Raw genomic sequence first — 15,386 nt, 5'->3', positions numbered from 1 at the left:
TTTGACTCCGTTTTCCTTTCTAATGGACAAAGCTCTTCAAAAAGGGACTTTAGTGCAAAGAGAGGCGGAGCATTCTCTGTCACTGGAAATCAGCATCAGCTGTCTTCCCGCACGAGGAGACGTGAGAACAGGAAATACAGGGAGGAGATGTAAATTATGTTCTATTCCATTTCCTCTCCAGTCCAGGGACGTCATGAGGAAGTGACTTTTAAAAGGGTTTTTAAGAATCCATAATCATCCGGACTATATTGACAGTGCTCTTGACCTCTAGTGGTTTCCTATGAATTCTTGAAAGGAAACGGTAGTTCTTTTGCACATTTTGCCAGTCAGCTTTAAATGAAGTAGCCCAGGGTTTCCATTATCAAAGGAAAATTATGACCCCAAACCGAAGAATTTGATTTTTTTTTTTTTTAAGTTGGAGAGCTTGAAAGTCAAAATTTTCTAGGGTCTTGCAAAATCCTCTTTCATCGATGACTCAGTACATGAAAAAGCATAGCCAAGACCTTCCCCCTGGACCATGTAAATGGCAGAGGCCGGCTGGAGGGAGGCTACCGCCCACTAGAGAGAGTGTCTTGCTATCAGACGGGAGGAGCTGCGGGCCATCCTGGAGACTCGGTGCCCGGTTATTGCAGACTTGACAAAGACAGTAGGGGGAAAAATGGATTCTCCTCTATTTCAATTTCAAAATGTTGCCAACTCCTCTAATTTTATTTTGTTTTGCTTTTTAACAACAAAAATCTCGCCATCGTGCTGCAGATCAAGTGAAAGGGGTGTGCAGGCGGCGTTAAGCCCCGAGGCTGGTGGCCTGTCATGTTCTTATACAGATCGAAAATCGGGTCGTGCTGTCGGACCTGCTTACGGAACCTGGACTGGGCGTTGACGTGGGGGTGGGAGAATCTTGGGAAGTGGGACTAGAGAAGGCCTGGGAAGACCCTGCCTGGTAGGGACTATATTTCCTTCCTCCTTACGGCACAGTGACTTGGAGTCCCATGGTGGCAGAATATGACCTCATCTGCAAACCTTTTTATGGAATCCTTTTGCAAAAGCAAACTCTGGGGGCTGGGGTACAGTCATGGCAGCTCAGTGGTCGAGCATGCAGAAGACCCTGGGTTCAGTCCCCAGCACACCTCCAATCCCCCAAATCCAGACTCTTTTGGGGAGTGTCATCTAGTAGCAGAGAGCGATAGGACACCCATTGCTTGGTTCTCTCTTGGCTGTGTGACTTTAGGTAAATCACTTAAACTCTCTGGGACTGCATTTTCTTTTTTTGTTAAGGAGAAATTGCTAGTATCTTCGTTTTTCTCTGACCCTTTGCTTATCTGTTCTCTATCCCTGTGACTGTTGCCCCAGAAATCCTTAACCAGGGGCTCATTCTTCAGCTCCGAGCTTAGAAGCCTTCCTACTGGCCAGAGCAGAGGAGTTGGGGGGTTTTGTTTGTTTGTTTTACGGGGAGTTTGGGGAATTGAACCTAGGGGCACTTTACCTCTAAGCCACATCCCCAGTCCATTTTTATTTTTTATTTTGAGACAAGATCTCACTAAATTGCTGAGGGCTTTGCTCAGTTGCTGAGGCTGGCTTTGAACTTGTGATCCTCCTGCCTCAGCCTCCCAAGTTGCTGGTATTACAGGCATGTGCCACCACACCCAACCACAGTGTTCTTTACCAGATTTTTTAAAGTACTTACCATCCTCTTTGGACGATTGTCATTAGTTGGTGGCTTGTGAATCCCCTAACTGTGGGCTTCCCGAGACAGTGTCTGAATTATCATCTGTCTCCATTACTTCTCCCACCAAGACTACCTTCACTTCGGTCATGAGAGACATCTCATCTCCTAACTCCTCTTGCTGTGAAATCATGTGGAATCATTTCTAGGATCAGTTTTATCGATGACCAAAGAGACATGGGGTTGGTTTAGGCTGGAAGATGAATGAGGAAAGAGTAGATTTTAAAAAAAAGAAAGAAAGAAAGAAGGAAGGAAGGAAGGGAGGAAAGGAGGAAAGGGGAGGGAGGGAGGAAAGAAGGAAGACCTTTGCAACTTTGGAGTTCTGATCAGGCTAACTGGGCAGATGATCTTGACCTTAATCATCACAACAAAGAAAAGTAAATGATTTAACCAAACCAAGGAAGAGAATGAAAAATCATAGTAATGACAGAGGTTAGTTCTTCCTCCTGACTTTCCCTTATACCCTTTAGAACAGGTGGGAAAAGTAGAGTTAAAAAGGCAGAGAGCCACCGGGGTCCCCAGGAACTGCAGAAAAGTTCCATGCCTAAGCTCCTTCTCAGGCTGGTACCGAAATGAAATTGATGGGCAGGGAGCCTCCTGAAGTATCTCAGGCAACCAGGCAAAATGTCCGCTGGACCTGGGACCATCCACCCCACCTTTTACAGATGTGGAAACTAAAGTCCCTTGAGCTCAGTGGCTTGGAGGGCTTGGAATTACCAGGACCCGGGGATCCATAGGCACGCTGCAGTTTGCTGCAGTGAACTGGGCCTAAAAGATCATAGACATTTTTGGAAGAAAAATCGAGTCACGATTATTATTTAGTTGGCACTTCTTGGTACACCTGCTCCCTCTCAGAAACTCTCCTCTCTGGGTAACACCTTTTCGAGAAAGCCCTTCTTGAATTTATGACCTCAGCCGAGGCTTTAATACACACAGGGAAGATTCGTTTGAGTAGCACAGTCTCACGCAGGGTGTGTTGGGGAATAAAACAGGTCTCTACCAATAAAGGGGCGTTTGACCTCCCAGAAGTGATCTGTGGGCTTGGCGTAGGGTTGGGGGAGACTATTTTTGTGTTGATAGAAACAGCATAAGCAGAGCAACAAAGACCAGAGAGCTTGGGATTGCTTCCATCCTGAGCGGCAGACTCCGTCCCATAACCCAGCTGCTGGGTCCAGACGGTTTTTTTCCAAAAATGGTTTTGTGTTAGTTCGCTGTGACTTCTAGACCCAAGACTGCACAAAGGCGCCTGCGTGTGGGGAAGTTTGTGTTGAAGCAAGTGTCGCTGATGTGAATGTCCAGCGTGGGAAAGGCTGTAGAAACCTCAGGCAGGGACAGCCCAGGAAAGACAGAGGTCAGAACAGACGGTCAGAGGGGACACATGCCGGGGCTGGGGAGATAGCTCAGTTGGTAGAGTGCTTTCCTTGCAAGCATAAGGCCCTGGGTTCGATCCCCAGCACCCACAAAGAAAAGAAAAAAAAAGGGGGACACGTGCAGAGCCCTTGCTCTCCCACTCGATATCCCCCTTCTTTTGAGGCTGGGACAAGAGAAGCCAGGTTTTTAGACTTCCTGAGGTAGATGGCAAGGCTTCTCACTGCAGCCGGAGCAGACGCGGTATGGATTGCCACCGGACATTTGTGTGTGTGAGAGAGATGAGACCTCAGGAAACCCACCGGATTCCATTTTTATAGGCTGAATAAAGTGTGAGTCTGGTGGCAGTGGGAAGAATTGATCTTTGATAGAGAGTTTGACTCATTAAAAATAGCTATTCAATGAATTAAATGTAGTCTGTAAAAGTTAGAAAAAATAATAATAAAAAATAGCTATTGTATCGCCAGGCTGGGGATGTGGCTCAGTGGTGAAGTCCTTGCCTGCCATGTGCGAGGCCCTGGGTTCAATCCACGGCTCCTCCTCTAAAAGGTTTTTATATGAAACTTAACCTTTTCCTAATTCAGTTTTCCTCCTAAACCCTGAAGGTGTTGGGATATGGGCTTGTTTTTTCTTTTCTTTTTTTTCTTTTCTTTTCCTTTTTGACTAAACTGTCTACGGCCCTGAGATCTCTGCATGGGTGGGAGTCTGAATAGCAGAAGTTGACTCTAGACTCTTTGAGTCCCAGAACATTCTGTCGGCACAAATCTTCAAGGTGCCTTATGACACCTGACTTAACCGGGAGGACCTCTGGTCTCGGTGTGGCAAATTAAACTGCCGGCAGAACCAGGCAGGAGACGTAAGCAAGTCACGTCTCCTTTTAACAAATATCATAAAGACCTGCGCGAAGCACTCTCCTGAGCCATCTTAACTTCATAATAACCCATTCAGGGGGAAATTCCCTTTCTAGAATTTAGTGCCCTAATTTTACGGAGAAAGAACTGTGCCGAAGTCACCTAGCTAAGATGTCAGAGACCTGGGATCAGAATACAGCATCACAGGCAACAGGGACTTCAGTCACTGGACATTCTGCTGTCAGCAATACACAAATAGAGCAAGTGGTAATAGAGTCCTGCAAAGAAAAATTAATCAGGGTGGGGCACTGGAGAGAGCCAGGGCACAAACAGGAGAGACTTCATATTTTCTATAAAGACCAAGAAAAGTCACTCTGGAAGTGACATTTCAATTGGACCTTGAAAGAAAGGAGGAGCGACCCTGGCAGCTCTCTGGGAAAGCATTCCAAGTACAGCAGACAGGAAGTGCAAAGGTCCTGAGGTCACAGGTGCCAGCCTAACCAAGTGGCAACTTCTGGAGTCTCCAGCAGCCTGCAGAGTCTGTGACTATCCAGGGTGGCAATGACTTCTCAGCTCCAGTTGTTGCCAGACAGGAAGGGAGACGAGCGTGTTTGTGCTGCTATAATAGAATACCTGAAATTGGGCAGTTGATTGACATCTCCAAGTCTCGTGTCTGGAATCATAGTCACAGTGTCATCTACCTAAACATTAAGAACCCATCCGACGTCCCATAGTAGAAACACTCATTGCTGGCTATTATTATCCTTATTCCTGCAAACCCACACCTTCTCCCTGTCTCCCTTAGCGAATGCAAAGACAGCCTTCAAAGCCATCAGCTGAACCAAGAGTTTGGTGTAAATAAAGGTTTTTCAGGTCCTTTTTTAAGGTTTTTGCCACGGTCCCTAATATCGCAAGATTGAGAAGCAGGGCTGATAAGAGGTCTGCTCTTTTCCTGGAAACATTTCTTCTAGATTTATATCTGAAACGAGTTGAATTCTCTGAGCAGTTGCAAGGACCCGAGGTAAATCACAGAAGCAATTTATTCCTCCAAGCCAGATGTGACCTTGCATCCCATCAGCAAGCCCATTCTCCTGAAGGGCTGCGTTGAGAAGCTTTGACACTCCTGGATGTGCCTGCGGATTTATTGGAGCTTGATCGTTAGCAAGGGAAGCCAGGCCGGGTACAAATGATGCTCCCGGGGTGGGAGGCGGGTGGGGTGCTTATGAATCTTTCCACCTTAAGGAAATTGCGCTTCTACCTTGTATTAGAGAGACAGGATTTACGGTGACAAAATGCCAGGGAACAAATGGGAACTAAATGATTTTAAGGATATTTTTATGAATTTCACTTAAGTTTGGTTTGGTCTCGAGATAGAAAATGACCTTCTGTCTCTACTCTCCACCAATCAGCATGTGTAGGGGAAAAGAGGAGCCAGTCTGTGGGTCTCAGAGTGGGACCCCTGGCCCAGTAGCATTGGCATTAGCCGAGAGCTTCTTAGAACTGCCAGTGTTCAGGCCCCAGCCCAGGTCTGCTCAGGAGATTCTGGGAAGGGGCCCCTGCAGTCTCTGTTTTATGAATTCTCCAGGTAATTCCGATGTAGGCTCCAATTTGAGAGCCACTAACGTAGCCCACGATGCCCTTCCCTTATTGATGTTATCGAAGGATCTTGTTTTTAAACAAGTCCCAGCCACTTAGGAGGCTGAAGCAGGAGGATCTCAAATTCAAGGCCAGCCTCCACTACTTAGTAAAACCCTGTCTCAAAATCAGAAATGAAAAGGTTCTGGGGATATAGCTCAGCAGTAGAGCATCCTAGGTTCGAATCCCTCCTGTATATATGCATTCTATCTTCTTTTCTTTTCTTTTCTTTTTTTTTTTTGTGGTACTGGGGATCGAACTCAGGGCCTTGTGCTCTATCTTATTTTCTTGACCTCTGTGGGGTCTCACTCAGGCAGCCTGGTGCGGACCTGGATCAAGGTCTCACCTCTTTCCTATTCAGACGTTGGCCTGGCTCCTCCTCCATTGTGGGACTGTCGGCTGCATCCCTGGTCTCCCTGTTGTGACCACCAAAACCGTCTGCATCAGTGCAGTGCCTCTGTGTGAGGTCACCCCCACCCCGGCTGAGCATCCGGGTCTGGAACATCAGTACCCACAGTACCCAGAGCGGCATGTCAGAGCTGAGAGCACCCCCCACCTGAAGTGGCCCCATCTCGTCACTGTCGTGGGAAACTGCAGAGGGTGGGCCGGAGCAGCCTCAGAGCGTGGGCTTAGGAATCCTCACCCTGGCTCTGGCCGGCTCCGTGGGCTCTCTCTGCCTCGATTTCCCCTTCTGTGAAAAGGAGTCGCAGTGCCCGTCTTGGAGGACTGTAGTGACCGTTAAACCTGGTGCTATTGATGAGGTCCCTCCGAAGCACTTTCAGGACGGGGACCATCGTGATCCTTGCTGAATAGAAAAAGTTAGACCCGTCTTCCAGGCCCTCCCCTCTCTGTCCCTGTCCTGGTGGGTGTGCTGCTGATCAGAGCCGGCAGTCACAGGCCAGTGAAGGTGTGTCCAGGGGTGCTCGATAGCCACCTCACCAAATAAGTCACAGCCTGCTCTAGTGAGCTCTCTCTCCTCGCTGTGACCACATCACCTGACGAGAGCACCTTAGAGCAGGGAAAGTTTATTTGGGGCTCAGGGTTTCAGGCGCCTCAGTGCATAGACAGCCACCTTGATTGCTCTGGGCCCAAGGTGAGGCAGCCCATCCTGGCAGAAGGGTGAGGAGAGGGAAGCTGCTCAGCTCAGGGCAGCAGGAAGCGGGAGGGGAGACGCCCCAGTGACCAGCTCCTGCAGCCACGCCCCTGCCTGGAGTCACCACCCCACCCAGTCCATTCAAACCAGCATGGACGCGTGGGGTCACAGCTACCGTAACCTAATCATTCACCTCTGAATACTCCTGCATTAACAGGAGCTGGGGGGGATGCCTCCCCTCCAAACTCAAAACCCTGGGCAGGAGGGCCCAGAAAAAAAAGGGGGTTCAATCCCGGAGCTATTTGCACGTCCCAGATGTTTCCCGAGTGACAGTAAATGCCTTTTCTCCACATAGGCTGGTGAAACGGGGTCCCAGTTTGGGGGAAGACTATTAGCTTTCCCTTTCCAAAATCTCCCTGGGTTGAGATGTCCCCTCCTCTGTAATTCATGAGAACGGTCATCTGCCAGGTGTCTCTTGGGCTTGTGGCCCCTGCCGCAAATGTCAGATTCCCATTAAGGCTTCAGAGGTGCTATTTCTTCCTTGGAGCCAGGTCCTCCCTGTGCAATCTTGGAAACACCCGGAGAGGTGGGTTATTGTCCCCATCTGACAGGTTGGAGAAGGGAGACTCAGAGGGTGATGGTCTCTGTGGTACTGCAGGTGAAAGCAGATGCACACTCCATCTTGGGGGTCTTTGTGAGGACAGCCAGGTGACACCTGTGCTTTCTGTACCGGCAGGTCTTGTACAGATGGAACAGGCAAAGCAGCACATCTGTCATCGAGACAAATAAGACATCCGTAGAGCTTTCTCTACCTTTCGATGAGGATTACATAATAGAGATCAAGCCATTCAGTGACGGAGGAGACGGAAGCAGCAGCGAACAAATCCGAATTCCAAAGATATCAAGTAAGCATCTTCCTCCAAAGACGGTAGCACGTCGTCTCCCGTGAAACTGTGTGATTCAGTGTCTTTATCTGAAAACACTTTAAACTAAACACTCTGGATGCTGGACGGGTGTGTGTCAGGGCATGAATACATAGGGCCGCACATCCTTAAGAGTATTTTCAAACCCGTTGAACAGAATGCGTGGGATGTCTCTAAGTTTATTTTTTATGTGTTCATGTTCTTTTTATGTGTTGTGAGCAAATGCATTCAATTCTGTAGAATTGTAGAGACAGAAGTCAGGGTCCAGGTTGGTGGTGGCTGGCCGGGAGGGGCGGCAGTTTAATAGACATTGGGTTTCCATCTGGGTTGATGAGAAATTTCTAGAAATAGTGATGCTGGCCAAAGGGGATTTCAGCTAAAGGCACTGCTTTGTACGCTTTAAACTGGTTACAGTGGTCACTTTTCTGCTTTGTGTATTTTATCACAATACAGAAGAAAGACTGCTGTTGGGTATCGAGTGTAGATTGCCACCAACCTTTGGATTTAGCAGCCTGGAGATCAGGGGATCACGGCCGGCTGTAGATTTCCAAGACACCAGTGGAAAGGTGGTATTTGAAATCATAAAGGAAAATCCTCACCACAGAGTCCTGAGTTTTAGCTCTGAGTGTCCCTCTGCTCAGGGTCCATACGTTTAACCAATGACCTATTATGTCTTACGGGTACCGAATAACAGTAAAGTCTCCATGAAGCAATTTTAATCGCCCTTACAAGATTTGGGCACCTCGAATCAGGAGAGGAAAAGCTCACTGGCCATTTTACCTTTCCTCTGACATATGTTTTGTTTAGTTTAGATTTAGTAAGTCTTTGCTAATATTAAAGGACTTTGGTATAAAGCTGAGGCTCCCCAAGATCCAAGCTCCAGAACCTAGGTGTGGTTCCTAATGGGGTTTAATGACAGCTGTATTTTTGCATTATTTTTGCATTCCATTGTGTTTCAAAAACCAAGGGAGGGAGGCCAGGAATGATCTCAATGGTAGAGTGCTTGCTCAGCATACAGGAGGTGGTGGGTTCAATCCCCAGGACTGCAAAAATAAAAATAAAATAGAAAATAAATTAACCTAGGGTGATTGGATGTAGACATCAGCAAACAAGATCTCAAACTTTGGTTTAAAGGAAGCCAGGTTTTTGTTGAGAGGTAGGCGTAACCTCCAGGGCATGAAAACACAAGATCAGGGGTTCGCTTATCTCACTGTGTTAAAATCTAACCACATGCTTTCTTATCACTGCAAGGGTTTTTTTCTTCAGACTGCCTGATGATTCCTGTTTTTCATTCATTACAAAAACTGTGTGTTATGTGATTATATGGGTGTGGCTATTACATGGTTAAGGATGTGACTAAGCAGAGTATCTCTTCCCTCAAGGGATTCTTCCTTATGTAGGGCAGAAAGATCTTGCCACTTTGAAAGGGGTGAGTCCTAGAGATCACTCTTATGAAAAAAAAATGCGAGACCCATCAGGAAAATTTTTAAAAGACTGCAATTACTTTGTTTAGAGAAAGGGGTCGTATTTTGATTCCCAATTCTGCTGTTTGATAACCAGGCAATCTTAGACATGGTATTACCTCTTTGGTCCCCAGGCCCCACAACCATTCAATGGAGTCACTAACCTCTTGGGAGAGGTTTTTGTAAGATTTAAATGTCATTTTGGTCAGCGCACAGCACCAAGGTACAGATCAAAAGGGAGTCGTGATTTTTTTTTTTTTTTTGGTCAAACCGGTAACATTGCAATTGCTAAGTTCAAAGCCAGCCTCAGCAACTGAGCAAGACCCTCAGCAACTGAGCAAGACCCTGTCTCTAAATAAAAATAAATAAATAAAAAGGGCTGGGGATGTGGCTATGTGGTTAAGCATCCCTGGGTTTGATTCCTGGTACCAAAAAGAAGGAAAAAAAAAAAAAAAAGAAGAAGCAAAGAAAGAGAAGAAATTTCTTCCCACCTTACACATTGATGGCCTTATTTTACAACAGAGTTGCAGGGAATTCCTGGCACCTGCTCCCAGGTTGATAGCCAGGTAGTGGCAGACGAGGATTACAGAGGCACTGGGAGATCATTTTCCACTTGGTGAAGCCCGCGGCCTCCCGGTCCCCTGGAGTGACCTTGCTGGGTAAGGCCTGCTGAGTGGATCCCTTCTCTCTTTGCAGATTCCTACGCGCGAGGATCCGGGGCTTCCACTTCCAACGCGTGTACCCTGTCAGCCATCAGCACCATCATGATCTCCCTCACAGCCAGATCTAGTTTATGACGAAAGTTCTCGCAAGGACTTGCTGTTTATACTATAAGCAACATTTAGCTAGTTGTTTTGAAGACACCCAGTACTAAGTAATATTGTTGTTCGAGTACATCTTATTACTGGAAAAAAAAATGTGTTTGCTTCTTTAGGAATGGCATTATACAGTACTTCCTCAAAGCAAATCTAGCTTTGTCTGAAGTTTCTTTGGAAACTCTGCAATGCACTGAAGACATCTGTAATATGATGTTACCAAAGCAGTTTACATGTCCTTATATGCATATTTTTTATTATATATTTAGTGTTTTATAGAATTTTTTAAAGTTAACATATAATGTAGATATTAATTTTTTTCCTCTGCTGTAAAATGCTATGAGCAACACAACCATACAATTATGATTTGAAAATACTTCCTTTAAAGACAGAGTTGGAAACTCATCTTGGTAAATACATTGCAAATTACTTGTACAGTTTTACAAGGCTCTAGTGGCAAAACGACTTGGTCTCTGAAACCAAGGCTGCTGTACATAAATTACTCTCTGAATGGTTAATGCATTGAATCAAGTCCTTTTGACACATATCATACGGTTTCTTGCCCCCAGTGTGAATTTTGTTGTTCAACAGAACTTGAGATGGTTTCAGGAATGGTTGCAGATCTCAAAAGCTAAACTTTTTGGCCCAGAGGCATCTTGTACAATATTCTCACCCCTGAATTTATCATCGTATGGTTAAGACTTTTCTTTTCACTCAACTAAGTTAACCTTGTCTTCGTAGTAGCATTATCTTAGACATCAAATTTGAACTTGCATAGCCTGTAGTAACATAGACCCAAAGTTACTATAGTCAACCAAGTCTTTTCAAAGGATAAAAATAATAATAATAATTTTACTGTCTTTCCATGTACCTTTTTGGAATGTAAATTTTAAAAGAAGATGTCAATTCTCCATCAATGGTTTCATAATTTCTTTGCGCAATTTCTTATATATGCTATGTCTCTCTGTGTAATAATAGAGCCCTTGTTTTGAATCATGGTCATTTATGCAGTTTGGAAGATTTCTCCTGTTCCAGCAAAATAATTGCTGCAACGAATTTTTCATATGACTCTATAAAAGATCTTTAGTACAACTGTCTGGTATCTTGATGATGCTCTTGCTTTGCAATAGCTAGCCGGGTTGCTTTATGAGCTTTACCTTCTAAGTCTCAAAATTACACGTTGGAAAATGACAATATCAACAAAATCATATTCTTATCAAAAGAGCTATTTGTTATAATGGGAGAGGTTTTGTAAATGGGCACTCGTGGAATGGTACTATAAAAGCTAATGAAATTTTCTATAAAAACTTTGACTTGTAAACACACTGCCGCCTTCTCTTCTTTCTCAGAGATCTCTCAAAATTTGCCTGTCATTGGTCGGTTTTGCTTACCAAGAATACAAGTTAAACTTTTCAACCTTCTAGTTACAGTGATCCAAGAGAGTCACGATCAGGAGTCCACTTGTGTAAAAATCAGGTAACTGGGAAAAAAATATATATATACATATATTGTCAGTATTTCAAGCTGTGTTCCTTTCTTAGTTTGATATGATTACTTCTCTGTTCAAATAAAATTTAAAATCACATGCAAAAAAAAATCAACAAAATCATAAAACGAATTAAAAAAATGGCACCCCAGGTAGTTCCCACCCCCGCAGTGTAAATGATATTTACCAGTGATCTAGCATATGTAATCTTTTTTTAAAAGGTATTGTTAATAAATATTCTGTCATTTGTAAAGATTCTGTCTGTTGGGAGCATTTTTCCTGCCTGCCTGTCAGGGAATCTTGTTAGCTCACCTTTGTGCTAGTCTTAATCTGGGATCAGAGAGGGACTCAAAAGTCTCTGGCCGTGACCCAAAGATAGACAACCCAGTGTTGTCCCTTACTGATTGACAACCCTGGAGACACCATTTCACATCCTCCTTGGAAGGTGAGATGGTTAAAATCCACCAAGAAATGTCCTGAAGATCAGACTTGAATATTTCCTCTTGATGAGCTAAAGTCTTTTGTAGATTTGATCTAAGTACATCTGCTGTCCCTTCCTCTAGTGACCAAAAGAGTCAAGTCTAAGCCTGAGCTCAGGAGACTCTTCCTCATCTAAATCAGCTCAACTCTGGATCCAGCCTCTCTGAGCCCTCCCTGGCCCTCAGTCCTGCTTGGTCTCACCTCCGTGCCTTTTGGTCCCATGCTCGGCCCTTCCCCTCATCCCTCCTCCCCAGATCTCAACCATCCCAGGGTAGCTCCGGCCCCAGCTCATCTGTGAAGTCCTCCCACCCGCCAATCCTGAATTTGCAACCCTTCTGGGAACTGCTTTTTGGAAAGCTCTTGTACTGTTATCTCGGATTTCCGCCAACGCCTGTATTGTTACTGACTTTCCCTTGTATGTACACCTGTCTTCCCAACTAGATTGTAAGCTCCTTGAGGGCAGGGGTGTGGGTCTTTCTCCCATGTACTCTCCGGAGTGCCTAGCACAGTGCCTTGCAATAAATACTCATTGATGAACCCACCAAAGGGGTCTTTGACGTAGCGTTTTGCATCAGTTACCTGCCTGCCTGCCTGCGTGCCACAGCCAGCCGACCAGAGAGGACAGTGGCGTGACCCTTGTGGTGTGCCGTGCGGTGTGGGAAGGTCTGGCTTCTCACAAGCTCCTTCCACTTCTAAGCTTCAGCCTCTGGATCAGCTGAGTCTGCTGGGGCTGAAGATGTTCTAGGAAGCTCCCCACAGGTACCTGCCCCCAAACGTGTGTGATTTGTTGGCGTCTGTGGTCGAGGCAGGTAGAGGTCCCCTGGTTGCAAGCAACAGAAACAACCCTGCCAACCTCAGCAAACAGAAGGAAACTGATTAGCAGACAGGTCAGATCACATGAGACCAGGAAACACAGAAGGACCAAGCCTTGGGAAGCCTAGGAGCCAGGTCGCTCTGAGGCGTCAGACTGCGGGAACTTAGGCCAAGTTGCTCACAGAGTTGTTTGTGAGCGGTCGTGGGGGAGAATCAGCTTTGTTTCTGGGTTGGACCCCACTCTGCTCAATATCCAAGTTCTTCAGAAAGTCTCTGATCAATTTGGATCACACAGCCAGAGCACCTTGATCACACTGAGCCTGCACTTATCCGAAGGGTAGTTTGGTAAAGGAAACTGAAATGATGTTTCTGGAAGGTGGGGAAATAGAGGCTCGATGGTTCTGAACAACTGACTTTCAAGGGGGCGCCCCAGGCCCTCCACCTGAGAAATACTCTCAGATAGAATCTGTCACTCCCTGAGGGTTTGTTTTTTGAGGTACACTGGGAAAATTCTCTTTGCTTACTTGACGTATTCGGTTCTTATCTTCTCTCCCAAGTGTAATCCGCCTGTGATTGAACTCTCCAAAAGGACGATCTATTCTGACAGCTGGCTGGATTCTCCCAGTACATCTAGCTATTTAGAGCCCACGGGCCCCAGTACAAACCAGCTGCCCTCCACGTGGGCAGAACAGGTGTAGGATGCCCTTGGTGTCTCAGGTAAGCCCTGACCTCCACCAGCCTAGGAGCGGGGAGGTGCCCAGGCAGAATGACCAAGTTATCCCTGCTGTCTGTGGCTGACAGAAGGCAAGTGAAATCCCAACTAACGTTTTCCCTGTCTCACCAGCTCTGCCTTACCGAAATAGATTCAGAAAAGGCTGGGTTAGGAAAAGCCTGCAAATGGGCACATAATTAGGCACTGAAGTGTCATGTGATTCAATGTAATCAACCACCAGGTGACTTTTGTACCAGACTGGATTACAGCATTATTGTTCCTCCCCATTAGCACAGAGCAGCAAGAATGGACTGTATTTTGTGGGGCATCATGACACACACTTGTAATCCCTGCTACTCAGGAGGCTGAGGCAGGAGGATCACAAGTTCGAGGCCAGCCTGGGGAACTTAGCAAAACTCTGTTGCAAAATGTAAGAAATTTAAAAGGCTGAGGATGTAGCTTGGTGGCTGAGCACCCCTGTGTGAAAGAAAAGAGAGAGAGAGAGAGAGAAAGAGAGAGAGAGAGAGAAGAGGGAGGAAGGGAAAGAAAGGAAGGAAGGAAAGAGAAAAAAAGGAGGGAGGGAAAGAAAGAGAACAGAAGGAAGGAAGGAATGAAGGAAGAAAAGAAAAGAAAGACTGTATTCTGCTGTATAGTGTTCTGGCTATTAAAAAAATGTTATCTGGCCAACCATAGTGATTTGAGGGGTAAGCCTTTAAAATAAAGAATTTATCATCAAGTTATGGACTTATTCCAAATTATCTCATCACAAAACACCAGGCACAAGGGCCTAGCAAAGAGAACCTGTAGTATAGTGGCTAAGATTATGGATTCTGGAGTCTGACAGCCTGGGAACACATTCTGGTTATCACTACTTGTTAGTGAGATAAATTCGTAAAGCTCTAAAAACCCAGTTCTTCAAATATTACTGATTGTGTTATAAATCAGTTGTTTTTCTCTGAAACATAACAAAAACCACAGATGTAAATGTGGATGCGTCCCTTCCCCAAAATGAGTACATCCATTCATTTAAATATACTATAATGTATTTATAATAGTATATTGATATACTATTGAATTATTGAATATACTATTCAATAATTCAAATATAGCAGATTATGTACTAATTTAAATATCAGCATTAATAATGATGTAAAAGAAGTTAGTAGTAGGAGTCTCATTCAGATGCCAGCTTTCCCACAAATGCTTCTTCCATTTCCCCAGTCGGTATTGACCCCTTGATTTTCTGAATTTCACTGTGAATAGTCATTACCTGGTCCTATTAGTCATTCCTGTGCCTAGAGTTTAAACGGCTCTCGTTTGTACAATTCGAGGGAGGAGTGTATCTGATGCCATGTCTTGATTTTCTGAGCCCTCTGTGGGGATATAGTTATGCCACATAAGTCAGGCTGCCCATTCTGGAAGGAAGCCCCTTTCCCTTGTGTGCAATGGACCATGCAGACGAAATGTTCCAACCTGCCACTCAAGTGTAAACTGCAATACTCAACAGAGCTCAGAGCTCAAGAAAAATGGGCCTCTGTTCTTTCCGCCCACCAGTTACAGCCAGTTGTAGATTGACTGAGCTCTAATAATAATAATACAGATCACAGAGAGAAAGCTTAAAAAAAAAAAGAAAGAAAGGTCAAAGGCATGATAGATCTGAAAGTCTGGAATTGCAAGTCTCAGGTAGTTAGTATCAATGTGATTAAGTGTGATACACCCAATGTCTCTGAGCTGGGGTTCTCTACATATTCTTACCAACTGTTATGAATAACATAAACTAGCCAGGGAATATATGTCTTAACAAACAAATAGTGGTATCCTTAATTTATCTTCATAGTTGTCAAAGTGTCCTTTACTCCGCTCAATGAGAGATGCAGGTCTGGTTCCTTCTTTTTTATTTATGAAATAGAAACAAACAGGTGATATCAGAAGCCCAAAGCAACATAGGTAGGTAGGAAGTCAAGACTAGATTTTGAAATGCTTCAGTACATTGCGACAACTAGATGTAAATATTTACTGAGAGA

At 45.1% G+C, this 15,386-nt stretch overlaps 1 protein-coding gene across 4 annotated transcripts in view; it reads left to right on the top strand.

Moving 5' to 3' along the window:
• Cntn4 (contactin 4) overlaps positions 1-11,534 on the top strand; it is a 968,730-nt gene extending 957,196 nt beyond the window's left edge. For all 4 annotated transcript variants that reach the window (XM_047534796.1, XM_047534794.1, XM_047534795.1 and 1 more), the window contains 2 exons: positions 7,407-7,575; positions 9,753-11,534. In XM_047534796.1, coding sequence (XP_047390752.1) covers positions 7,407-7,575; positions 9,753-9,853 — 270 coding nt within the window. In that variant the 3' untranslated portion in view covers positions 9,854-11,534. The remainder of the gene's footprint in view (positions 1-7,406; positions 7,576-9,752) is intronic.
• The last annotated feature ends 3,852 nt before the right edge of the window (positions 11,535-15,386 follow it).

Source organism: Sciurus carolinensis, chromosome 19, assembly GCF_902686445.1.
Source record: "Sciurus carolinensis chromosome 19, mSciCar1.2, whole genome shotgun sequence".
Taxonomy (NCBI): Eukaryota; Metazoa; Chordata; class Mammalia; order Rodentia; family Sciuridae; genus Sciurus; species Sciurus carolinensis.
The sequence above is the reverse complement of the archived record's forward strand: the minus strand, read 5'-3'. Positions and strand labels throughout refer to the sequence as shown.